The 26532-nt window shown below is 45.0% G+C and overlaps 1 protein-coding gene across 1 annotated transcript; it reads left to right on the top strand.

The window, feature by feature from the left end:
• Nucleotides 1-1310: 1310 nt before the first annotated feature.
• LOC123485575 (zinc finger BED domain-containing protein 4-like) lies at nt 1311-2180 on the top strand. The gene is made up of 2 exons (XM_045216572.1): nt 1311-1877; nt 2084-2180. The coding sequence occupies exons 1-2, from the start codon at nt 1492-1494 to the stop codon at nt 2178-2180; spliced, it is 483 nt and encodes a 160-aa protein (XP_045072507.1). The 5' UTR covers nt 1311-1491.
• Nucleotides 2181-26532: the final 24352 nt, after the last annotated feature.

Raw genomic sequence — 26532 nt, 5'->3', positions numbered from 1 at the left:
ACCGTACCCCCTGTATATATAGCCTCCCTACAGTTATTTTATTTTACTTCTGCTCTTTTTTTCTCAACACTTTTTTTTGTTGTTGTTTTATTTTACTTTTTATTAAAAATAAATGAACTGCTGGTTAAGGGCTGTAAGTAAGAATTTCACGGTAATGTCTGCACCTGTTGTATTCGGCACATGTGGCCAATAAAATTTGATTTGATTTGATTTGATTTGAGAGTGATGGTGTGCTGCCTCAGATGGCCTGGCCTCCACAATCCCGAGACCTCAACCAAATTGAGATGTTTGGGATGAGTCTGACCGCAGAGTGAATGAAAAACAGCCAACAAGTGCTCAGCATATGTGGGAACTCCTTCAAGACTGTTGGAAAAGCATTCCAGGTGAAGCTGGTTGAGAGAATGACAAGAGTGTGCAAAGCTGTCATCAAGGCAAAGGGTGGCTATTTGAAGAATCTCAAATATAAAATATATTTAGATTTGTTTAACACTATTTTGGTTACTACATGATTCCATATGTGTTATTTCATAGTTTTGATGTCTTCACTATTATTCTACAATGTAAAAAATAGTAAAAAAAAAAAAGAAAAACCCTTGAATGAGTAGGTGTGTCCAACTGTTACTGTATATGTATATATATATATATATATATATATATATATATATATATATATTAGGGCTGTCAAAAATAGCGCGTTAACGACGTTAATTAGTTGTTTGCTGTTAATTACGTAAATTTTTTAACGCATTTCACGCATGCGCAGTGTGACAAATTATTCAGAGTCAGGAAAGTGGTTGGGAGCTAGAGGCGAGATGGAGCAAGGTGAGCAAAGTGGGCCTATTGACGGATTGAAATATAAAAAAGAATGATGATGGTACAGTTAACAAGTACAAGGTTATTTGCAAGATTTGTAAGAAGGAGTTTCAATTTCACCGGAGCTGTTCACGCTTGAAGTACCATGTCAACGCCAAACATGCGTTTGCTGGCCGTCAGATTCAGCAAGTGGTTTGCGCCAGACCACGCTGAATGTTTGCAGGCAATTAACAAAATCAACCTCAGATAATTTGACCAACACAATAGCAAAATGGATTGCAAAGGATTGTAGACCCATTAGCATTGTAGAAGACTCAGGTTTCCTTGATGTTTTGCAAGTGGCGTCTCAAGACTCATTCTATAAGCCACCGTCAAGAGCCACAGTTATGAAGAAAATCCACGAGCTCTATGAAAACGAAAAGGAAAGAGGTCTTGGCTCAAGTAAATCATATCGCCCTGACAGGAGACCATTGGACATCAGTGAGTAACAACAATTACCTCGGAGTAACTGCACATTTAATCAGTGACACGTGGGAACTGAAGTCTTTTGCGCTGACTATATTAAAAACTGAGGAGCGTCATTTTGCGGAGGCTTGTAAAGAACAGTTCCTGTCTGTTGCACGTGAGTGGGACATCGAGGGCAAGACTACAACCATTGGGACTGACAGTGCACGCAACATGGTTGCCGCAATTCGACTTACACGCTATGAACACATGAACTGTGTCGCTCACATGGTGCAGAGAAGTGTCACAGTGAGTCTTGCTGACAGCGGCTTTGTAAATGCTTTGGCCAAGGCTCGCAAAGTTGTCGGTCATTTTAAGCACAGCCCAGCAAATGCTGCGGAGCTTCAAGCACAACAAGTCAGCCTGGGAAAGAAGCAAGAGCCATTGATCCAGGATGTTCCAACACGTTGGAATTCGACGCTGGAAATGGTCAAGCGCGTGAGCAGAAATAAAGAGGCTGTCATCGCAGCCCTGGACAATCAGGAGCACAAACTCGTTTTGCCGACCGCAGCAGAGTGGGATAAACTGCAGAGGCTGGAGACACTTCTAGAGCCATGCAGGTAAATCAGTCTGTAACTTATCAAATAACATCGCTTTGATTATTTTCTGGAATGAATTAAACCAAGTCAATATCAATAACATGTATCTATGTAAAAAATAATGATGATGATGATAATAATAATAATAATAATAATAATAATATGTTGATAACCACTGTTCTAATAATACACTGTCTCTGTGTGCATGTGTGTGTTTGTGTGCGTAGGTATGTAACTGAGCTCCTGGGTGGAGAGGCCTATGTCTCCTGTTCTGTGGTACTACCTTCTCTCTGCCACTCTGCGTCTCAAGATGGAAGCCTGTGATGAGGACCCTGCATATGTGGTGAGATTCAAGACCAAGTTCAAGGAGGACCTAGCATCCCCGTCAAGAACAGCTCAACAATGCATGGCTCCAGATTGCTACAGTTTTGGATCCTCGTTTCAAAGACTTGGAAATGCCTGCCCAAGACAGACAGGGAAGAGGTGTGGACCACACTTGAAGGGATGCTGCAACAAGAATCACCCAGAAGGTCTTCACAGACACATGATGATGGGCCACCCAGGAAGAAAATCAGCCTTCTGCAAATGGGCTCAGATTCAGAATCAGAAGATGAAGAGGTCCAACCTGCCATACAGAGGTACAGAGCAGAGCCCACCATTAAATTGGAGGACTGCCCCTTGAGGTGGTGGGCATCTCATTCAGGAGCCCATGAGAAGCTGGCCTCACTAGCTCACAAATATCTAGCCACTCCTGCAACCACTGTTCCCTGTGAACGACTTTTCTCAGTTGCAGGTCCACATTGTGAACAAGAAAAGGTCAGCTTTACTTTCAGAAAATGTGAACAAGTTAGTTTGCCTCAGCAACTGGCTGAAAGATGATGAAGCTCAGTAGATTTGAAAGGTGATGTTCAAACAAAAAGACCAGTTTCAGTGCAACATGTTATAGTAGTTAGCAACTGGATTTTTTTTTTTTTTTGTATTAAAGAATGGAGGAAAAGGTAAAAGATTGTTCTTTGGTTTGATTTAAAAGTTTTATTGAAAATGTTTTTTTCCACAGATGACTCAAATTGTGCAAAAATGTGGTAGGTCACTGTTATGATTTGACTACATTTATTGCTTTCTGTTCAATTGAATACTGTAAATTGTACATCCTGGTTAAGAGGAATGCCAAAGAGGAAGTGATGGAACATTACAAAGACAAATATTATGGTGTGTAGTATGTTTCAGCTTGATTTAAAACACCATTATTTGGCTGTGTTAATAAACAGACATAATATGAAAATTATGATCTGTGTCCTGTTATTTATCTTTTGGTATGCATTTCAGAAAAAAATGGTTAGGATTCAGGTGTAATTGCAAATAGTGATTAATCATGATTAATCCACTGAAAATTCTGATTAATTTGATTAAAAATTTTAATCATTTGACAGCCCTAATATATATATATATATAGATATATAGATAGATTTATATTCCAGACTTCATTTCTTTCTTTTTACTTTTTGAATTCTGTGCGTATTGTTTTTGTATTGTTAGGTATTATTACTACACTGTTGGAGCTAGAAAGTATTTCGCTGCACCTGTTATAACATCTGCAAACCTGTATACGCGACCAATAAACTTTGATTTGATGCCATTTCTACCCCTTACACCGACAGCGTTATTGCGTTTTGGTACACCAGAAGTACATTCATTTCCAACGAAACTCTGCATTTGCCTTGCAGCATTGCGTTGCAGAGGCAGTTGCAGTGCGTTCTGTGTGGTGCATCGGTTGGATTTATCAAATGTATGCATCAAATTGTATGCATAGACTGAACAGAAAGTAGCAAAATGAGAATGTTGAACTTTTGTTTGACTGCAGAATTCCTTTGAATTTTGTATTCCTTTATTTGCAGAGTAGCATAAATATTATTTATTCGATGACATCTACAATTTTATTGTGACAGCCTATAATATAATTTCCCTCCAAAATGCATAGTTTTGGGGGAATTACAATACTAAATAGTCAAGATAGTAGAGAGTAGGTGTCACGGAATCAGCCGAGGCTACTCCCTCCTCCTTGCTCGGGCAGGCTTCGGCGTTCGTCGTCCCCGAGTACTAGCTGCCACCGATCTATGTTTCTGTGTTTGACTTGTTTTGTCTTGATTGTGTACACCTGTTTCCTATTATGTTGTATTGTATTCCCTATTTAACCCTCTGTCGAATTCATTGTGTGTTGTGTGTGATTGTTCTCGTCATTTTCGGCAGTTGCTGAGTGTGTGGTATTCCCTCCCTGTTTGGAGGTTGTTTTGTATACTCGGTTACTTTGTTAGTAAAGTATCATTTCCAGTAGCTCGGTGTCCTGCGTTTGACTTCGCCTACCGCATTCACGTCGCAATCTGACAGAATCACACCTCTCGTGGAGTCAGCAGGAGAGGCGGTGCCAGCTGGATCTATGGAGGCACACGTTGAACACCAAGCGGCCATGATCCAGGCTCTGCACCGCCATGAAACGGGTGGTGAACACCATTAGCGATGGGAAAGAGGGGGTCTACCCAACCCTCCAACGATACCACCACCATCGGCGGTGCCCATCGTTTCACCTCCGGGGTCCAGTGGGATTCGGCTCTGCTCCCGAGGGCTTATGATGGCACAGCGGCCGGGTGCCAGGGTTTCCCTACTCCAGGTTGAACTCTACCTAGCAACCATTCACCCGGCGCCCTCGGGATACGAGAGCGTGTCCACCCCTCATCTCCTGTCTGTCCGGCAAGGAGGTTGTTTTGTATACTGGTTACTTTGTTAGTAAAGTATCGTTTCCAGTAGCTCGGTGTCCTGCGTTCTTGACTTCGCCTACCGCATTCACGTCGCAATCTGACAGTAGGATCTTTCAACAATGAGACCAACATTCGAGGAAGGTGGTCTTGATTGCGCTGTTGGACCGGGACCAGCCCGCCCGAAAGCGCAGGTCTGTGTCGGTCCAGGGATGGTTGAAGTCCCGAAAGCAGGCAGGGAGTTCCACCGTCTCATTCAAGAGCTTTGAGTGTTTGGATAGGAATTCTGAGGCTACTTTCGTCTGGACCAGAAGCCAGTTCGATCACCTGCACCAGATGGTTGGAGCCAGGATCGCCAGGATGGATACCAACTACCGGGAGTCCATCAGCCTAGTTGAACGCCCTGGCGATTTGTCTCCAGTCAGCTAAATTCAAGTGAATTTTTTAAGCCTTTGATACCGTTTTGATTGATATTAGATATATTTTATGTAAAAACCTAGCTAGCTAAAGGGCTCTCTAGTTAATAGTCCCTATGTGATGTACTTTTACAGAATGTTCATTAGGCCTATTACTCTTCCCAAAGTTGGATTAAAATCATTTTTTATGATTAAATATTACCAAATGAAAATACAGTTGGGGTGCCTTCTGCCCTGATGAAGGTAGGCTAGTCTTCCTCCAGGAACCCTTGTTGTTCAAGACAGTTCCAGTCATTCATTACATTCTTATTGGAATCATGAACACTCTTAGGAAAATGGGTTCTTCGGCTGTCCCTATAGGATAGGATTTTTGGGGAAAAGGTTCTAGATGGAATCCAATAGGATTCTACCTGGAACCAAAGGGTTCTACCTGGAACCAAAAAGGGTTCTTCAAAGGGTTCTTCAACGGGGGACAGCTGGAGAACCCTTTTAGGTTCTAGATAGCACCTTTTTTTTCTAAGAGTGTAGAATTGTCCTGGGATAGAGTTGATTTGTACAGTCATAGACTGAATTGTTACAAGGCATTGTTAATGATGGTTGATGAATATTACAATATAATTAGTAGAGCATAATAAACAATAGTGAGGTAGCTATATGAGTAGATAGAATATGTGGGTGGAATTCAAGTTACAACAATATTGATACTTATTTTGAATTATATTTCAGATTCCTGGCGACAGGGGACTCCTACAGGACCATCGGATTCACCTTCCGAGTTGGACGGTCCACGGTGGCAGACATTGTCCCCTCTGTGGCACAAGCCATGTGGGGGCTGTCTGGTCGGCGAATACATGCCTGACCCCAAGGAGGAATACTGGACTGCCATCACTTCTGAGTTCCTGGAGAGGGTGGGATTTCCACAACTGTTTGGGATCATTGTCATGCTGAAAGACCCAGCCACGTTTCATCTTCAATGCACTTGCTGATGGAAGGAGGTTTTCACTCAAAATCTCCACGATACACATGGCCCCATTCTTTCCTTTACACGGATTAGTCGTCCCTGGTCCCTTTGCAGAAAAACAGCCCCAAAGCATGATGTTTCCACCCCCATGCTTCACAGTAGGTATGGTGTTCTTTGGATGCAACTCAGCATTCTTTGTCCTCCAAACACGACGAGTTGAGTTTTTTACCAAAAAGTTATATTTTGGTTTCATCTGACCATATGACATTCTCCCAATCCTCTTCTGGATCATCCAAATGAACTCTATCAAACTTCAGACGGGCCTGGACATGTACTGGCTTAAGCAGGGGGACACGTCTGGCACTGCAGGATTTGAGTCCCTGGCGTGCGTAGTGTGTTACTGATGGTAGGCTTTGTTACTTTGGTCCCAGCTCTCTGCAGGTCATTCACTAGGTCCCCCGTGTGGTTCTGGGATTTTTGCTCACCGTTCTTGTGATCATTTTGACCCCACGGGGTGAGATCTTGCGTGGAGCCCCAGATCGAGGGAGATTATCAGTAGTCTTGTATGTCTTCCATTTCCTAATCAATTGCTCCCACAGTTGATTTCTTCAAACCAAGCTGCTTACCTATTGCAGATTCAGTCTTCCCAGCCTGGTGCAGGTCTACAATTTTGTTTCTGGTGTCCTTTGACAGCTCTTTGGTCTTGGCCATAGTGGAGTTTGGAGTGTGACTGTTTGAGGTTGTGGACAGGTGTCTTTTATACTGATAACAAGTTCAAACAGGTGCCATTAATACAGGTAACGAGTGGAGGACAGAGGAGCCTCTTAAAGAAGAAGTTACAGGTCTGTGAGAGCCAGAAATCTTGCTTGTTTGTAGGTCTTTGTCTGTCAGGTAGTTGACGTGTACCTATGATGAAAATTACAGGCCTCTCATCTTTTTATGTGGGAGAACTTGCACAATTGGTGGCTGACTAATTACTTTTTTCCCCACTGTATGTATCGGAGAGTGCTTGGTCTCAGCCCCCTCAAATGTCGATGCCTGCGTGAAGGCCACACGTGTTCTCCACAACAACCTGCGGAGGGCATCCCAGGAGCTGCTACGGATGGAGATGGGCACGCCAAATGGTCACCTACCTGATGTCACCAGGGCAGGTGCCAACAACCCCCCCCAGACAGGCACTCCAGGTGAGGGAGAAACTGACCACCTACTTCTCATTGCCAGCAGGTGAAGTCTCATGGCAGCATGCCGTGGAGTGAAACAGCTCTTTTAAGAGCCCCCTAACACAAAGGTTATTTTAAGAGCCATGAAAGAGCATTTTTTCCTCCGATTATTTCATGTCTCATTGTCTCTCTTCATTTGGAAGTATTACTGTAAAAACTAATTTCACTGATGTGGGAATAGATTAACTACATAGGCCTGAACAGAATACACTATTCATTTCTAACGGGGCTATGTTCAAAAGGATATTTGACAGATAATATAGACAATATAGTTGCAACTCTCCAATGGAATGGATCGGGCTATATTCAATTAACAATGTTATTATTTATGTTATTAGGCCTATTTCTAGTCACTGTGTTTATTTACAACAGTATATGGAGTTATATTAAGTGACATTTGGGAGTAAAGACCACACCTTAACCCCTTCCCTCTCCCATTAACATCAGTATTATACACACCTGGCATGGTACATCAGGTGCACAGGAGCTCTGATTAAGGTTATACGAAAAACAATTAGTATGATAACAATGGGAAAAGGGTAACCTAGGGTCCATACAAATAGTACAGTTTTCCACCATCTTCACTGGTCTGACAACAAAATGCAGGTGGGGAAAAAACGAATTAGGAAGAGAATAGGTTTTTTACCTTCATCTTGTCTTAGATCTGCAAAAGGTGTAGGGAGGAAATAAGGAGATTAAGTTTAAATGAGATACTAATAAACAAATGAAACGACTGACTATGGAAAATATGGAATTTAATAAGTATTCAAGTACAGGAAAGAACATGACAGGTATGTGTGTTATAAAAATGTTACAAAAAAATTTAAGAGTATTGGAAGAGGTGTGTGTGTGTGTGTGTGTGCATGTATATGCGTGTAAAAAAAATAAAATACAACATTTAATGTGTAGCTAAACACACAAATCACCTGTACTCTGTAAGAGAACAACAAGAGTGTGTCTTTTGGCACAACTGCAGACAGATACAGGGACTACTCATAAAGCCTAGACGTAGTAGGGGAACTTCAGACATGGCCATGAAGAGAGAGAGAGGACAGGGCAGCGGAGATCTGAGGTACAGAGAGGAGTGGAGAGGTGTGTGTGTGTGTGTCTGAAAAAAATAAAAGTGAATGTGTAGCCACAATACAGGTGAACACAAATTTCACCTTTAGTCTTGCATTTGAATTCTCCGGTGTGTGAGTTTCAATTCAGTCAATTTTCATGCACTCTATGTACAACTAATAATGAATGCTATCCTAAGTATTGAGTAACTATTTACTTTATGAATTCCATTAATTTTATACTCAAAAAGCCTAATAACAAGGACGTAGTACGCGGAATAAGGACAGTTGGAAAATCTCAAATGAGGACAGTTGGAAAATCTCAAATGAGGACAGTTGGAAAATCTCAATTGCGTTTTCCTTGATTCCTCGTGTCCTCTCTCTCACCTCTGGCTCAAACCCCATTGGAGGAGAAGGTCAGAGTGAAGGAACCTGATCTTCTCCTCCAATGAGCTTTGAGAAGGAGGTGAGGAGAGAGGACATGATGAGTTAAGTCCATACAGTTTAAATTCTCCCATGGCTGTAGAATTGCCACTCATTGCCCTAGGCTGGCCTGAAGCTGCTGACCCAGACCTCTTCTTCTCTTTCTCTGCCCTTATCTCTCTCTGTCACCAGTCCCTGAGTCCTCTCCACTTCCAGCTACAGTCTTCTTCTACATAGACATAAACATGATAAGCCATCACCTAGCATAACTATAGTGGACATGTCACCTACTGTACACACACCTAATTATCAGGGGTAGTAACTGGCATTCTCTCTCTCTCTCTCTCTCTCTCTCTCTCTCTCTCTCTCTCTCTCTCTCTCTCTCTCTCTCTCTCTCTCTCTCTCTCTCTCTCTCTCTCTCTCTCTCTCTCTCTCTCTCTCTCTCTCTCTCTCTCTCTCTCTCTCTCTCTCTCTCTCTCTCTCTCTCTCTCTCTCTCTCTCTCTCTCTCTCTCTCTCTCTCTCTCTCTCTCTCTCACACTCACACTCACACTCACACTCACACACACACACACACACACACACACACACACACACACACACACACACACACACACACACACACACACACACACACACACACACACACACACAAACACAAACACTTAATTGGCTAGGTTAGCTAGCTAGCCACATCCAGAACAAGCTCACTACTAAACTGACCTCGCAATCCTACTATCGTGGACACTTGTCTCCAAGCAGCATTTTTGCTTTTATGTCCCTGTAGCTGTCAGCAGTTGTGTCAAAAAGACACGGTTTTGAAGATACTGCGAAAATAATTCTCTCCTCCATGTGTCCAACAACCGCATGCGACCATCTGCAACATGTGTGTAGATACCTGCATTCAGTATAGTTGCATAGCTGTGCAAAATGTTATGCAACATTGATGCAATGACACTGCAGCGTGATCAAGGCGTTACTGTGCATCTGCAGTCTAAGTCACCTTTAAGGAGGTTATTGTAACGTAATGGAATAAAAAATACACCCAGAGCCTAAAAAGCCTAAAAGGAGCATTGCTGTACACTACAGATAGCCCATTTTCACCATTGGCATTTTGCTTCTTTGTTTGTGCACAGTGCATGAAGACTGGGGTATTTACAGTAATTTCTCTTGGCAGGTTTCCCACACTGACAGGTCTGCTGCGAGACTCGCCTGGGAATCTCATGAATATTTTTAAGGCTATTAAACCAGTTTTAAAGATGCTGCTTTGCATGCCTGCAGTCTAATCATTACAATGTAAATTAGACCGTGGGACTGTAAATAAGGAGTGGGTGAGAAAATGTGGCGGCCATTTCTTTTCTCGGATACTCGTTGCTTCTGTACTGGACTGACTATGTGGTTCTTTAACATACAGTACATGTACTTTGTTGAGGCATATGGGAAAAGGTTCTTCAAAACTGGATGCAGAAATTAATTCAAACTTCATTAGAGGATCAAATAAGGAACTCAAGGTGAGATGACTTATTTTCTATTTGGAATATCTGACTGCTTAATTGGCCCTTCAAAAGCCCCCAAGAACTATACTGTACAGATATACAATATGGACTCACTATTTAGTGTAATTATACCACTATGTTCAGTACCTCTGATTTATTGTTTCTTTATATGAATTATTAATTCATTTGTAATTGAATTATCATGTCTGATACATATCTCTTCCAGGCTATATTTCAATATCCAATTATAGCAATGACAACTACACCATCTTCAATATGAACATGTCAGCACAAAACTCACGCATTTCCACACTGAAACGAGAGCCAAGGATACAGCCTACCAGAGCAGATCAAAACCCTATTTCACTCCGTTCGTTAATCTGGGAACAAAATGAAAATGTACAATCTGTACGAGAGCTGAAATGAGACACATCAGAGAAAGGTGTCATTTCTCGCTGCAGTGATTCTGTGATGACGCTCTGCCTGAGGTGGGCTGTGAAGCGTGACTTACTGGAGCTTTGTGACCCGAACAGTTCACCCTGATAAACCGTCTGGGGCTGCAGCGCTGCACCATACACATCCACACACTCTGGGAAGGCAGGGAACTGAAACGTGAGCATGTTGCCTCATGTTGCCTTTCTGCAACTCCATCAATCACCAGTAAACAGAAACACATTTGCACATGAATCTACACCTTGGAAATCGAGTGTTTGTATCAGAAATGCATGTTTGTTTGTATGACGCAGGAGATGTCGGTTGGGCGCTGGTTTATTTACAACTTTGGAGCACGTTTGGTGAGAATTACCTTGTGGACACCTACTATTTACGATCCACAGAGTGGCTAGCTTTAATCTTATATTTTATTATATCTTACAATTACCATTTAATAAAGTTATGGGCCGATAACTCTCTCTGCTTATTTTCAAACATTTCCCTATCATTTATGGAGAGGACGTGATATCAGCAGTGATGTAGCTCTCAGTCAGATTGCACCTGAATTTACCCCCTAGAAGTCTAGTGTCAACCATACTGACATGGTGTATGGGGTGTTACATGTTGTATGGTGTGATTAGAAAAGGGTTCAGAATGCACAAACGTCATCTTGTTTTGTAACTGGTGGTGTATATATAGTTTTATTGCAATCTTAGCAGATGCATTTTGATATCACTATTTAGTAAGCTTATAGGTCGATAACTAGCCCTCTACTGGTAATCATATGTTACCTTGAATGCTCTTGTTAATATTTCACATTGTGAAGTTATAAAGATAAATTGTAGATAAAAGATCACCTGGGATAAAGATAATTAACTTGGCAAGAAATCTAGTCGATGGTCAACTCTTCAAAGAGATACAGTATCTTAATAGATTTTCAGGTCCATATTTTGTAATGACTCCTTTCATGTTTTTATCTTTGCTTTTCATATTTTATTAGTCTTTGAAAAGAGAAATGTTGCACAGATCACAATATAAATTCTGACCCTTATTGACTCTACTCTCTCATATTAACTATTATCTAACATTTACATAAATACATTTACATCATTTAGCAGACGCTCTTATCCAGAGCGACTTAGAAATTGGTGCATTCAACTTATGAACACAAGTGGAACAACCACTTTTTTTCTTCAATTTTTTATGGGGGGATGGGGGAGGGGGTTGTAGAAGGATTGCTTTATACTATTCCAGGTATTCCTTAAAGAGGTAGGGATTCAAGTGTCTCCAGAAGGTGGTGAGTGACTCCGCTGTGACTCCGCTGTCCTGGCGTCGTGGGGGAGCTTGTTCCACCATTGGGGTGCCAGAGCAGCAAATAGCTTTGACTGGGCTGAGCGGGAACTGTGCTTCTGTAGAGGTAGGGGAGCTAGCAGGCCAGAGGTGGATGAACGCAATGCCCTCGTTTAGGTGTAGGGTCTGATCAGAGCCTGAAGGTAAGGAGGTGCCGTTCCCTCACAGCTCCGTAGGGCAAGCACCATGGTCTTGTAGTAGATGCGAGTCTCAACTGGAAGCCAGTGGAGTGTGCGGAGGAGCGGGGTGACATGAGAGAACTTGGGAAGGTCGAACACCAGACGGGCTGCGGCGTTCTGGATAAGTTGTAGGGGTTTAATGGCACAGGCAGGGAGCCCAGCCAACAGCGAGGTTGCAGTAATCCAGACGGGAGATGACAAGTGCCTGGATTAGGACCTGTGCCGCTTTCTGTGTAAGGTAGGGTCGTACTCTGCGAATGTTGTAGAGCATGAACCTGCAGGATCGGGTCACCGCTTTGATGTTAGCAGAGAACGACAGGGTGTTGTCCAGGGTCACGCCAAGGCTCTTTGCACTCTGGGAGGAGGACACAATGTAGTTGTCAACCGTGATGGCGAGATCATGGAGCAGGCAGTCCCTTCCCAGGGAGGAAGAGCAGCTCCGTCTTGCATCAGGTTCAGCTTGAGGTGGTGATCCGACATCCACACTGATATGTCTGCCAGACATGCAGAGATGTGATTCGCCACCTGGTTATCAGAAGGGGAAAGGAGAAAATTAATTGTGTGTGTCGTCTGCGTGCAGCAATGATAGGAGAGACCATGTGAGGATATGACAGAGCCAAGTGACTTGGTGTATAGAGAGAATAGGAGAGGGCCTAGAACTGAGGCCCTGTGGGACACCAGTGGTGAGAGCACGTGGGCGGAGACAGATTCTCGCCACGTCACCTGGTAGGAGCGACCTGTCAGGTAGGGCGCAATCCAAGAGTGAGCCGCGCCGGAGATGCCAAACTCAAGAGTTTGAGAGAAAAGAAAGAAGGGATACTGGTCTGTAGTTGTTGACATCGGAGGGATCGAGTGTAGGTTTTTTGAGGAGGGGTGCAACTCTCACTCTCTTGAAGACGGAAGGGACATGGCCAGAGGTCAAGGATGAGTTGATGAGCGAGGTGAGGTAAGAGAGAAGGTCTCCGGGAATGGTCTGGAGAAGAGAGGAGGGGATAGGGTAAAGCGTGCAGGTTGTTGGGCGGCCGGCCGTCACAAGTCGCAAGATTTCATCGGGAGAGAGAGGGAGAAAGAAGTCAAAGCATAGGGTAAGGCAGTGTGAGCAGGACCAGCGGTGTGATTTGATAAATGAGGATCGGATGTCGTCAACCTTCTTTTTCAAAATGGTTGACGAAGTCATCCACAGAGAGGGAGGAGGGAGGGGAGGAGGAGGAGGATTCAGCAGGGAGGAGAAGGTGGCAAAGAGCTTCCTAGGGTTAGAGGCAGAGGCTTGAAATTTAGAGTGGTAGAAAGTGGCTTTAGCAGCGGACACAGAAGAAGAGAATGTAGAGAGTAGGGAGTGAAAAAGATGACAGGTCCGCAGGGAGTCTAGTTTTCCTCCATTTCCGTTCGGCTGCCCGGAGCCCTCTTCTGTGAACTTGCAATGAGTCGTCAAGCCACGGAGCAGGAGGGGAGGACCGAGCCGGCCGGGAGGATAGGGGACATAGAGAGTCAAAAGATGCAGAAAGGGGAGGAGAGGAGGGTTGAGGGAGGCAGAATCAGGAGATCGGAGGGAGAAGGATTTAGCAGAAGGAAGAGATGATAGGATGGAAGAGGAGAGAGAAGCGGGAGAGAGAGAGCGAAGGTTGCGATGGCACATTACCATCTGAGTAGGGGCAGAGTGAGTAGTGTTGGAGGAGAGCGAGAGAGAAAAGGATACAAAGTAGTGGTCGGAGACTTGGAGGGAATACCTCCAAGTCCCAAGAATACCTGGGATAGGATAAAGGAATCCTTCCCCCCCAATTGTAAAGTGGTTATCCCACTGGCTATAGGGTGAACGCACCAATTTGTGAGTCGCTCTGGCTAAGAGCGTCTGCTAAATGACGTTAATGTGCCCTTGAGCAAGGCACTTAACCCTAATTGCTCCTGTAAGTCGCTCTGGATAAGAGACGTCTGCTAAATGACTAAAATGTAAAATGTAAAATGTAGGGAGTTGCAGTGAGATTAGTAGAAGAACAGCATCTAGTAAAGATGAGGTCAAGCATATTGCCTGCCTTGTGAGTAGGGGGGGACGGTGAGAGTGTGAGGTCAAAAGAGGAAAGGAGTGAAAAGAAGGAGGCAGAGAGAAATGAGTCAAAGGCAGACGTAGGGAGGTTAAAGTCACCCAGAACTGTGAGGGGTGAGCCATCCTCAGGAAAGGAACTTATCAAGGCGTCAAGCTCATTGATGAACTCTCCAAGGGAACCTGGAGGGCGATAAACGACAAGGATGTTAAGCTTGAATGGGCTAGTGACTGTGACAGCATGGAATTCAAATGAGGAGATAGACAGATGGGTCAGGGGGAAAAGAGAGAATGTCCACTTGGGATTGATGAGATTCCTGTGCCACCGCCGCGCTGACCAGATGCTCTCGGGGTATGTGAGAACACATGGTTAGACAAGGAAAGAGCAGTAGGAGTTGCAGTGTTTTCTGTGGTAATCCATGTTTCCGTCAGCGCCAAGAAGTTGAGGGACTGGAGGGTAGCATAGGCTGAGATTAACTCTGCCTTGTTGGCCGCAGAACGGCAGTTCCAGAGGCTGCCAGAGACCTGGAACTCCACGTGGGTCGTGCGCGCAAAGAGCCACGTGGTGTGAAGCCTTTGTATGGCCTGTGCAGAGAGGAGAGAACAGGGATAGACAGACACATAGTTGACAGGCTACAGAGAAAGGCTACAATAATGCAAAGGAGATCGGAATTAAATGAACTAAACTTCTGGGAAAGCGAGAGAGCGGGGCCTCCCTCACTTACGTTTCACTGAAACACTCAAATATAACTCTCCCAACTTCCACTTTAGAAATTATAATAGTTGTAAACTACAGCGGTTCAATGTTTCTAGGAATAGACTCTAACTATTCACCTAATTTCCTCATTATCCTCTACCAATTGTGTTCTTCCATTGTGTAACATTGAACTGAAAAAAAGAAAAGCCCACAATCACTGGGATATTTTTTTCATTTTAATGTTGCTTTTTTTAGAAGCAGAGGTCAGAGCAAAAGGGATGCATTTCGGCAACAGCCTTCATCAGTGTTTGGATGACAGAAGGCGTTTCACCAATATTTATAGATTACACTATGGTCCAGCTTCTTTATTTATTTCCCAGTCATTTACATTCATTATTTGCATTCATCATTTACATACATTTTCTACTGTTTTCCACAAGAAAAAAACACAGGAAGCATCCTAACAGAAGTTCTTCATTCATGCCTCTAGGGTTCTCTGTTTGTAAGGCATGGATATAATATGCCTCTCTTTGTAAGTATTTCTCTATCAGCTCCTCTCTTTGGTGGCTGTACAATTTTCTAAGCCCTGGAATCTGAGTTGGCACACATCATGTCCCGCTGCATTAAAGTGTCTGGCTACAGGAGACTTTTCGTCATCAGTTCTGATGTTGCTCTTGAGCTCTGTAATACGCACTTTCAATTCTCTCTTAGGCTTCCCAACATAATAATAGCCACATGGACACTTCAGTAAATAGATCACAAATTTTGTTTTACAAGATATTCTACCCCTGATATACAATTATGTGTCACGATCGTTGAGAGACGGGTCAGACCAAGGTGCAGCGTGGTATGCGTACATATTTAATAACGAAGATAAACACTTGACAAAACAACAAACGCACGTAACGTGAAGTCCTATGGGCGATACTCACGCCACGCCACGCCACGCCACGCCACGCCACGCCACGCCACAAACACAAGTCAAGATCCCACATCTAAGGTAGGCAACCAGGCTACTTCAAGTATGATCCCCAATCAGAGAAGCGACAGCTGCCTCTGATTGGGAATCACACCCCGCCAAACATAGAAAGATCAACCTAGATCTACAACATAGAAATACACACTAACATAGATCTCAACAGAAAACTCACACTCTGACCCAACCAACAAGAGTTCTCTCGATCAGGGCGTGACATTATGAAATGGAAAATTGCCTGAGGGGAGGGTAGATAGAAAATGCTGAGGGGGTACATATTAATCTGCTCTTATCAGGCTGTCTCTTAGGTGTCTAGCACGTTTAAAAGTGAATTGAGGAATATTCTGAAAAGGCCGCCCACAGGTTAATGGAAGATTTGACATCCTGAGGGAATACGTAGACACAAATACAGTAGGTTGACTATTAGGAGGGAACTGACCTTTCCTTCGATACTTAAAACAATAGGACTCTGTAAGTTTTAACACACTGTGACCTGAAATCAAACAAACAGCAAGCAATCATCTTTCATGACAGCGACCAGCAATACAGCATAACACATTTCAATTTGTAAAACCTGTAAAAATCTCTAAATATATACTGAAGTGTACTATCACTTCTGGGGCCTAATTTGCATAACCAGGTAAACAGAATCCTTTCAAACAAAAGCCCTATAATTGTGACCCAGAATGTAATCCACCATATCCCTCTGAAGGGTTCTGTGGATCTCCACATTGACAGCAGTCAGCAGTGGCTATGAGTCGGTCTAGTGAAGTGCAGTAGCAATCTCCCCAGCAACCCTCTTGGGCATAAATCAGCAGGCCTCTTCCTCAGCCCTGGACCACACTCAGACTCCCCCCATAATCCACTCATCACAAAAAGAGGAGAAAATGGAGGAAGGAAAGAAAAGTGAAAAGCCTTTGGCCCAAACACAGCTACTGTAATACGGTGTGAGAAGGCTAACAATGAGACTTCAATAGGGTTATAAACAAGGAGCTCGATCAGGATAATCCATGATACCTTTGATGCCTTTTCACAGTGATTTAGGTAATTGGTGAAGGAAAAGCGCAAAGGTGCTTCTGGTGACCTATTTCGGTGTACCCACTGAATTGTCGCTTACTTTTAGAATTTGGTTTGGATATTGAAGAATTTCGGTTAAAATACACTACTGACAATATTAGGCTACACTGTGTAAGACAGCCAATAACACTCAGACACGTTCTATGAGTCACCCGTTTTAAACGTATACATTTCCTATGAGGAGCAATGAGCTGTTTTATTATGCATATTATCACTTGTGTGTGTAATACTTAATGAATGTAAGACTAGCTGTCGCCATTGGCGTCGGCTAATGGGGTTCCTAATCAAATCAAAAAAATCTAAATCATAAATGTATAGCCTTTAGGCATTTATACGTCCGCTAAAAATGAGCCTCTGAGCTAAACGCTTGTAGGAAGTCATATAAAGCACTATTAGGCACTTTAAAGCAACAGTCTGGGATTGGTACATCCAATTTGAAAACAAATAGTGGGTGGCCATTTAGTTGTTTTTCGAATCACAGACTGTAGCTTTTAGTACATTCATAATGTTTTATAAACAGGTGGCACATTTTTACCAGAAACTGTAGTATGGTGACAAGAAGAGGCAATGTTCCTAGTTCCCAGTTTGGAGATAAGTTGTGCCTTTTCAATATTTCTGCCAGCACTGGCATTCTTAATACAAGTAGTCTAATTGGATTCCTTACTCTCGAAAATCACAGTCAGAATTAACAGGATAGCATACTAATGGAGGAGAAAGTCACATGATATATCATCTGTCAACGTGCTAGCAGCCGTGACCATAAATCAGGACCACTGGAGCTCTGCTTCAGGCTCCTCGCAACCAACAAGTCATTAATTGAACCTCATCCTTTTTAATTTTAAACAAAATGACCATGCCCTTTCCATGGCTCCATCTTTTAATTGCAAGAAACACTGCTGTGTGGGTGATTTCCCCCCTCTCTTTTCCGATCATTACTATTAATCTTGCTGAATATGTATCTGGATTCGCTTCCACGGTTGAAATAGCCGTTGTCTAATGCCACTGTCATCTTATCTCTAGACATAGAGGCACCATCGATGTCATTTGTTTATTGGTTTATGAGCTGAATAGGAGACAATAGAGACTCCATGTTATCTCTCTTAAAGCAGTATAAATATTGCCGTTGTAATACGAGCTGATAAGTGAATGGCTCACTGATACAGTTAAACGGCTATAACAGCAACTATCTGAATAGACTCCTCTATTAACGTGATTGCATTCACAGTGAACATCCCCTTTGGAGGAGAATCCAGAGGCGACCATCAGTATGTAGTTACCTTTGCCGCAAAACCTAGTTAGCCACATGAGAGTTAAAGAGTGTCTTGGAGAAATGTCAGTGAACTTGACTAAAACCTTGCCAAGTTTGGTCAAAACATTTCCCTTTGATCAGTTGTCTCCAGGTTCATTAACACAGAGAGAAGAAGCCATCTCTTTCCACAAAATGGCTGCCTGCCAAAAAGTATCTCCACGTGTCCCACACTGACGATCAGCACAAACACATCATTTTATCTTTTTTATCTTAATTGCATTGCCTTTCACAGTGTGCGCCCACGTGCAAAAAAGCATTCAGTTTTGCCTCATCCCAAATAATGTCATTCACCTCCATGTTTTTTATTCAAATAAACTCCTCTATCTCCTGGGTGTCATTGACTATTCATAGATTTTGACATGGGTGGATCGTTTCATCTCTGAAACTTGGCTGCGTTTGTAATTCTATTTTGGATTCAAATCAATTATTATGTGGCAAAACAAAGCTTTCCATAACAAACCGATTGATTTCCTGCAAGAGGAAGTTGGGTGTCGAAGTCCCAAAGTGTTCATGAGCTTGAATTAAATTAATTAGCCAACATGCTGAGCTTATCTGAGTTCAACCGACTGTTATCTGAACCCAAGGTCACATCCAGTGTTTGATCTTGCGCTGTGAACAATGGTCTCTGCAACGTGTTCTCATTAGAATATATTAACATATTGATATTTAACCATTGTAGTCACTTATGCTTACATATTAGTTGTATGTCACCTAGCGATGTGTTGTTTAATGTCATGTGTTGAACTATACAAATAGGGCAATCCTACATAAACGGTACCCCAGGTGAGGATAATTTTCTGCAACAGACACATGGGGATATTCCCTTGATGGCAGCAGAGTGCATTACATCTGTGGGCAGTGAAGCCCTCTATAATACAGATAGAGAAGGCCAGTGTGGCCATGGGAGGTTTGACTGTATGAGGCAGGCACATAGAGATGGAAAGAGGGCAATCCTATCTTTGCCATTGATTACTTCTGTGACAGCATTGAGGGCTATTGCCATTTCATTGCTAAAACAGGCTCTTGTGACAAATGTGCTTCTATCTCCCCAGTCAGCTCTTATTTGGCTGCTCCCTTTTGATGAAGGGAGAGTGGGGGGAGATAGTGTCTGAAGGTCACCCCTGGAAACCAACCAGGGGACTGATAAGGTTGAACACCAATGGCCTGCTAAAGGGGGCCATTTGGGCTAGAGTAATAACAAAAACATGTATTCTATTTTCTTATTTGAATTGTAATATACTTGTACAATGTTTGTATCTCCTGGGACATGTTTGTATACAGTAAATATATAGAGCTGAAAGGCATTTAAGGCATTTGTCAGTATAACGTTATTTATATTTTCGTGATTTCTGTGTGATGTTGAATTTGTTTCAAGCAATTCACTGGGATTATTGGCCTTGTATAGGATTTCTCATTCTGTTCAGTGCCTACAGTTTCACAGATAGATTGAAATAAATGTCTAATTCAATGCAATGTCACACCTATTCAGGGGAAAACATTATTTAACTTGTAAGTAAACTATTGAAATTGCAATAATAATCAAATTCAACAAAAGCTCAAGACCGAAGCAGAAAATGTGTCCACTTCAATTAGTTTGGAAAGCCAGTATGAGGGTCAGCGCTCAGGCTAAAATGAAGAGTGGTCAGTGCGTGGAGAAATGTATCTCCACTTAATTTGTTTGTAGAGCACTGAGGAAGGCGTAAAAGCCTGAACTTATGCTACTTTTTCTGTTGAGCTCTTTTTAGCACTTTGCACTTACACCTTTTGTATTCTTTCGAGCATGGATTAAATTAAGTACATTTTTGCATCTCGACCTCCTTGGGTTTTTTTCATTTTTATTTGAGATCGAGAGGCCATTAAACTGTACGTGATCCCATTAAACTGTACTTCAATTAGTTTAAATGTAAGTCATTGTTAGTTGAAGTTGAAGTTCCTTATCCCTCTACAGGATCGGTATCCCGATACGGACGGTTGAGCTAACGTGCGCTAATGTGATTAGGCATGACTGTTCCAGGACATAGACATGTCTTATATGGGAGGAAAGCTTAAATTCTTGTTAATCTAACTGCACTGTCCAATTTACAGTAAGCTATTACAGTGAAAAAAATACCATGCTATTGTTTGAGGAGAGTGCACAACAACTGTCACGGTTTCGGCCGAGGCGGCTTCTTCTCCTTGTTCGGGCAGGCTTCGGCGGTCGTCGTCTCCGAGTACTAGCTGCCACCGTTCGATGTTTCATGTTTGATTGGTTTTGTCTGTTTGTTACACCTGTTTATTGTTAAAGTGTTCATTAGGCACCCTATTTAGTTCTCTTGTGTTTGGTCAGGTGTTGTGTGTAATTGTTCTATTGTCACGTGTTGTTGTTTGGTCCTCTGTTTTGTGCTCTCTTTATTTCGTGTTGTTTAAGAGAGTCCCACACGTTGTGCGTTCTTACTTTGGACAGTCTAGTGTGCGTCTTGTTTCGCCTGTGGCTGTTGCCGTGTTTGGCGTGTACTACGGACTTCACTAAAGACATCTGTTTTTTGAATCTCTGTGTCCTGCGTGTGATTCCACGTTCCCACTACACTCAACCCTGACAGAATTACACACCATCTTATGGAATCAGCAGGAGCACCCGCACCCACCGAGATCATGGAGGAGCGCCTTCGTGGTCAGGAGGATCGTATCAACCAAATCGGGCACGCCCTGGACCGAGTGATGAACACTCTCCATCGTTGGGAGACCAGCGGGGTACCCACACCCCCCACCTACCGCAACATCACCATCGGTCAGCCCGCCCCGTCCAACTACCGGAACCCAGTGGATTCGGCTCTCGCTCCGAGGGCGTACGACGGCACCGCTGCCGGGTGTCAGGGTTCCTGTTACAAGTTGAACTCTACCTTGCCACCGTACACCCGCGCCCTCCGGGACACGAGAGCGTTTCCGCCCTCATCTCCTGTCTCACCGGCAAGGCGTTGGAGTGGGCCAACGCCGAATGGAGGAGAATAGACGCCGCCACTATCACCTATGCGGAGTTCTCCCGCCGTCCGTGCAGTGTTCGACCATCCACCAGAGGGGAAGGCGGCGGGGAGCGTCTATTCTACCTCCCGGCAGGGGATGAGGAGCGCTCAGGAATTTGCGCTGGAGTTCCGGACTCTAGCGGCAGATGCAGGGTGGAATGAGCGGGCCCTCATAGACCACTTCCGTTGCAGCCTCCCGGGAGGACGTCCGCAGAGAGTTGGCGTGCAGGGATACTACACTCTCATTTGACCAGTTGGTTGACATGGCCATTCGGCTGGACACCCTGCTCGCTACCCGCGGACGTCCCAGGTGGGGGTCGCCCATTCCACCCTCCAGCGCCTCCCGAGCCGAGCCCGATGGAGCTCGGAGGTGCTGGCGCTAGAGGAAGGAGAAGAAGGAGCCCGAGGGGGGCCATCCCCTGCACCAACTGTGGCCGTGGAGGGCACACCGCGGCTAGGTGCTGGGGAGGGTTCCCTGGTGGAGGAGACGGCAGACCACACATTGGGGAGTCCTCCCAGGTGAGTAGGCGCCCCACTTACCCAGAGCTTTCTGTCGTACACATAACTATACCTGTTTGTTTTCCACAGGTTGCACCTCGTTCCCAGCATAAGGCGCTAGTAGATTCAGGCGCAGCTGGGAATTTTGTAGATCGCAAATTCTGTGTAGAGTTAGGGATTCCCCTCCTTCCGGTTGATAATCCTTTCCCTGTACATGCCCTAGATAGTCGTCCGTTAGGATCCGGGTTGATTAGGGGAGGTCACAGCGCCACTTAGGATGGAGACGCAGGGGGTCATGAGGAGACGATTCAGCTCTATCTGATCGACTCTCCTGCGTATCCGGTGGTACTGGGGCTTCCCTGGTTGATTACCCATGATCCTACTATTTCGTGGCGGAGAGAAGGCTCTTAAAGGGTGGTCTGCTCAGTGTGAGGGGCTATGTCTGGGTGTTTCCGTAGGGGCGACCTCGGTGGAGAGTCCGAACCAGATGCCCGCACTGCACATTCCACCTGGAGTATGAGGATTTGGCACTCGTGTTTAGCAAGACAAGAGCGGCACGGTTGCCGCCTCATAGACAGGGGGATTGTGCGATAGACCTCCAGGCAGGAGCTGCGCTCCGCGGAGCCATGTGTATCCGTTGTCACAGGAGGAGAAGAGGGCAATGGAGACATACATTGCCGAGTCTCTGAGACAGGGGATACATACGGCCCTCCACTTCACCCGCTCCTCAAGCTTCTTTTTTGTGAAGAAAAAGGATGGAGGTTTGCGTCCGTGTATTGATTACCGCGGTCTCAATCAGGTGACTGTGAAATATAGTTATCCACTCCCCGCTGATTGCGACTATGACGGAGTCATTACACGGGCACGGTTCTTCACAAAATTGGACCTCAGGAGCGCATATAACTCGAAGTGCGCATTAGAGAGGGCGATGAATGGAAGACAGCATTTAGTACTACCTCCGGTCATTACGAGTATCTCGTCATGCCATACGGGTTAATGAATGCTCCATCAGTCTTCCAATCCTTTGTAGATGAGATTTTCCGGGACATGCAGGCGCAGGGAGTAGTGGTGTACATAGACGATATTCTGGTGTACAGTTCTACCCGGGCCGAGCATGTAGCCCTGGTGCGCAGAGTATTGAGGAGATTGTTGGAGCATGACCTGTATGTCAAAGCCGAGAAATGTCTGTTCTTCCAGGAGTCGGTCTCTTTTTGGGTTATCAGTTGTCTGGCGCTAGGGGTGAGGATGGAGGTTGACCTGTGTCAGCCGTGCGTAATTGGCAAACCCCAACCACGGTTAAAGAGGTGCAGCAGTTCTTGGGTTTTGCGAATTACTACCGGAGGTTTATCCGGGGTTTTGGACAGGTGGCAGCTCCTGGCATAACGTCCCCTTCTGAAGGGGGTCCAGTGCGCTATGCGGTGGTCAGCTGAGGCGGACAGGGCTTTTGGGAGACTGAAGGACCTGTTTACCTCGGCTCCAGTGCTGGCGCACCCGGATCCCACTTTACCATTCCAAGTGGAGGTGGACGCGTCTGAAGCCGGTATCGGGGCTGTTCTTTCACAACGGTCCAGCATCACCACCTAAACTCCGCCCCTGTGCTTTTTTATTCTAAAAGCTCAGTCCGGCGGAGCGGAATTATGACGTAGGGGACAGGGAGCTGTTAGCCGTGGTACAGGCCCTAAAGGTGTGGAGGCATTGGCTTGAGGGGGCTCAACACCCTTTTCTCATTCTGACTGACCACCATAACCTGGAATACATTCGGGGCAGCTAGGAGACTGAATCCTCGCCAGGCTCGGTGGACTATGTTTCTCGCCCGGTTTGTGTTTAAGATCACTTACATCCCTGGGTCCCAGAACGGGAAGGCAGATGCCCTGTCTCGGCGGTATGACACAGAGGAGAGGTGCGTGGAGCCCACTCCCATACTACCTGAGTCTTGTCTGGTTGCACCGGTGGTATGGGAGGTCGATGCGGAGATCGAGCGGGCATTACGCACCGACCCCTAGCCCTCCACAGTGTCCGGTGGGTGGACGTACGTCCCGCTCGAGGTCTGGGATCGGCTGATTTATTGGGCTCACACGTCACCCTCCTCTGGACATCCAGGTATTGGCCGGACAGTGCACTGCCTTAGTACAAAGTACTGGTGGCCAACGTTAGCCAGGGATGTGAGGATTTATGTCTCCTCCTGCTCAGTGTGTGCCCAGTGTAAGGCGCCCAGACACTTGCCCAGGGGTAAGTTACAACCCCTGCCCGTTCCACAACGACCCTGGTCTCACCTCTCGGTGGATTTTGTTACCGACCTTCCCTCCTCACAGGGGAATACCACCATCCTGGTCGTTGTGGATCGGTTCTCGAAGGCCTGTCGTCTCCTTCCCATGCCGGGTCTTCCTACTGCCCCTACAGACCGCTGAGGCTCTATTTACTCACGTCTTCCGGCATTACGGGTACCCGAGGATATAGTGTCTGATCGAGGCCCCCCAGTTTACCTCCAGAGTCTGGAGAGCGTTTATGGAACGGTTGGGGGTTTCGGTGAGCCTTACCTCGGGTTACCACCCGAGAGTAATGGGCAGGTCGAACGTGTCAACCAGGATGTGGGTAGGTTTCTGAGGTCATATTGCCAGGGCCGGCCGGAGGAGTGGGCGAGATATGTGCCCTGGGCCGAGATGGCACAGAACTCTCTCCGCCACTCCTCTACTAAACTAACCCCTTTCCAGTGTGTGTTAGGGTACCAGCCGGTTCTGGCACCTTGGCATGAGAGCCAGATCGAGGCCCTGCAGTGGATGAGTGGGTACGGCGCTCGGAGGAGACGTGGAACACTGCACACGTCCATCTGCAGCGGGCCATCCGTCGACAGAAAGACGAGCGCCGACCTCCACCGCAGTGAGGGGGCCAGTGTACGCACCTGGAGATCGAGTCTGGCTCTCAACCAGAAACCTGCCCCCTCCGCCTGCCCTGCCGGAAGCTGGGTCGGCGGTTTGTGGGGCCTTTTAAAGTCCTGAGGAGATTGAACGAGGTGTGTTACAGGTTACAACTGCCCATTGATTACAAAAATATTAACCCCTCGTTCCATGTGTCTCTCCTCAGACCGGTGGTAGCTGGTCCACTCCAGGACTTTGAGATAGAAGAGACTCCTCTGCCCCCGTTGGACATCGAGGGGGCTCCGGCGCACACTGTTCGGGCCATCCTAGATTCGAGACGCCGGATGGGGGGTCTCCAATATCTCGTGGAGTGGGGGGTACGGCCCGGAGGAGCGGTGCTGGGTGCCGAGGAGGGACATCCTAGACCGTCTCTTCTGACCGAGTTCCATCGTGGTCATCCCACGCGCCCTGCTCCGCGTCCTTCCTGGTCGTCCCCGAGGCCGGGCGGCGCACGGCTGGAGCCGCGCGTCGGGGGGTACTGTCACGGTTTCGGCCAAGGCGGCTCCTTCTCCTTGTTCGGGCAGGCTTCGGCGGTCGTCGTCTCCGGAGTACTAGCTGCCACCGTTCGATGTTTCATGTTTGATTGGTTTTGTCTGTTTGTTACACCTGTTTATTGTTAAGTGTTCATTAGGCACCCTATTTAGTTATCTTGTGTTTGGTCAGGTGTTGTGTGTAATTGTTCTATTGTCACGTGTTGTTGTTTGGTCCTCTGTTTTGTGCTCTCTTTATTTCGTGTTGTTTAAGAGAGTCCCGCACGTTGTGCGTTCTTACTTTGGACAGTCTAGTGTGCGTCTTGTTTCGCCTGTGGCCTGTTGCCGTGTTTGGCGTGTACTACGGACTTCACTAAAGACATCTGTTTTTTGAATCTCTGTGTCCTGCGTGTGATTCCACGTTCCCACTACACTCAACCCTGACAACAACAAAAAATTGTTTGATACATTCACCTCTGAAGGTAAATAATGTACTTACATTCGGTAATCTTGCTCTGATTTGTCATCCTGAGGGTCCCAGAGATAAAATGTAGCATAGTTTTGTTTGATAAAATCCATTTTTATATTCAAATGTAGGAACTGGGTTCTACAGTTTGAACCCTTGCTGTCTCTGGCTCCACACCCATCCCGCCCGGCCATCTAGATGTGTGAAAGTTAGTGTATAAGCTAATGATCCATCATGTATGACATTCCTGGGAGTATGTAAAATTACATTTTGTATTACCATATCATTTTTGTATGTTCTCTACAGTTATGTACTTGAAAATGTATCAATTGACCAATTCGGCACATTTGGGCAGACTTGATACAAAATAGTCCAGTATTGCAATGCTTCACTGGATCAATCTGAAACTTTGCACACACACTGCTGCCTTCTAGTGGCCAAAATCTAAATTGCGCCTTAACTGCAATATTATATTTTGGCCTTTCCCTTGCATTTCAAAATGATGAAAAAAATCGAAAACGCATGTTTTTTTGTTTGTATTATCTTTTAGCAGATCTAATGTGTTATATTCTCCTACATTAATTTCACATTTCCACAAACTTCAAAGTGTTTCCTTTCAAATGGTATCAAGAATATGCATATCCTTGCTTCAGGTCCTGAGCTACAGGCAGTTAGATTTGGGTATGTCATTTTAGGCGAAAATTGAAAAAATGGGTCCGATCCTTAAGAGGTTATCTAAACTTGCCTCACTCAGAGAACATGTTTTGTTCAGCTTGCGTCTAGCCCAAAGCACTGAAGGACAACATCAGTTTTAAAAGGTTTGAAAGTTTATACAAAAAGTATTGTGTTCTTTGTTATGCATCACCCACCTACAATAAACCACAAGTAGGCTTGGCTGTAGCGATAAAATAAGGATACAATATAAGAAATTGTACCTAAAAAATTATT

The sequence above is a fragment of the Coregonus clupeaformis genome, unplaced genomic scaffold, assembly GCF_020615455.1.
Source record: "Coregonus clupeaformis isolate EN_2021a unplaced genomic scaffold, ASM2061545v1 scaf0741, whole genome shotgun sequence".
NCBI lineage: Eukaryota > Metazoa > Chordata > Actinopteri > Salmoniformes > Salmonidae > Coregonus > Coregonus clupeaformis.
Note: the sequence above shows the minus strand (reverse complement) of the source record. Positions and strands in the feature narration are given on the sequence as shown.

Excerpts from the sequence above, each read along its gene's own strand:
- LOC123485575 (XM_045216572.1), top strand. The coding sequence starts at position 1,492 with ATGGTTGCCGCAATTCGACTTACACGCTATGAACACATGAACTGTGTC. Across the intron at positions 1,878-2,083 it reads ACACTTCTAGAGCCATGCAG|GTATGTAACTGAGCTCCTGG; the intron begins GTAAATCAGTCT and ends TTGTGTGCGTAG.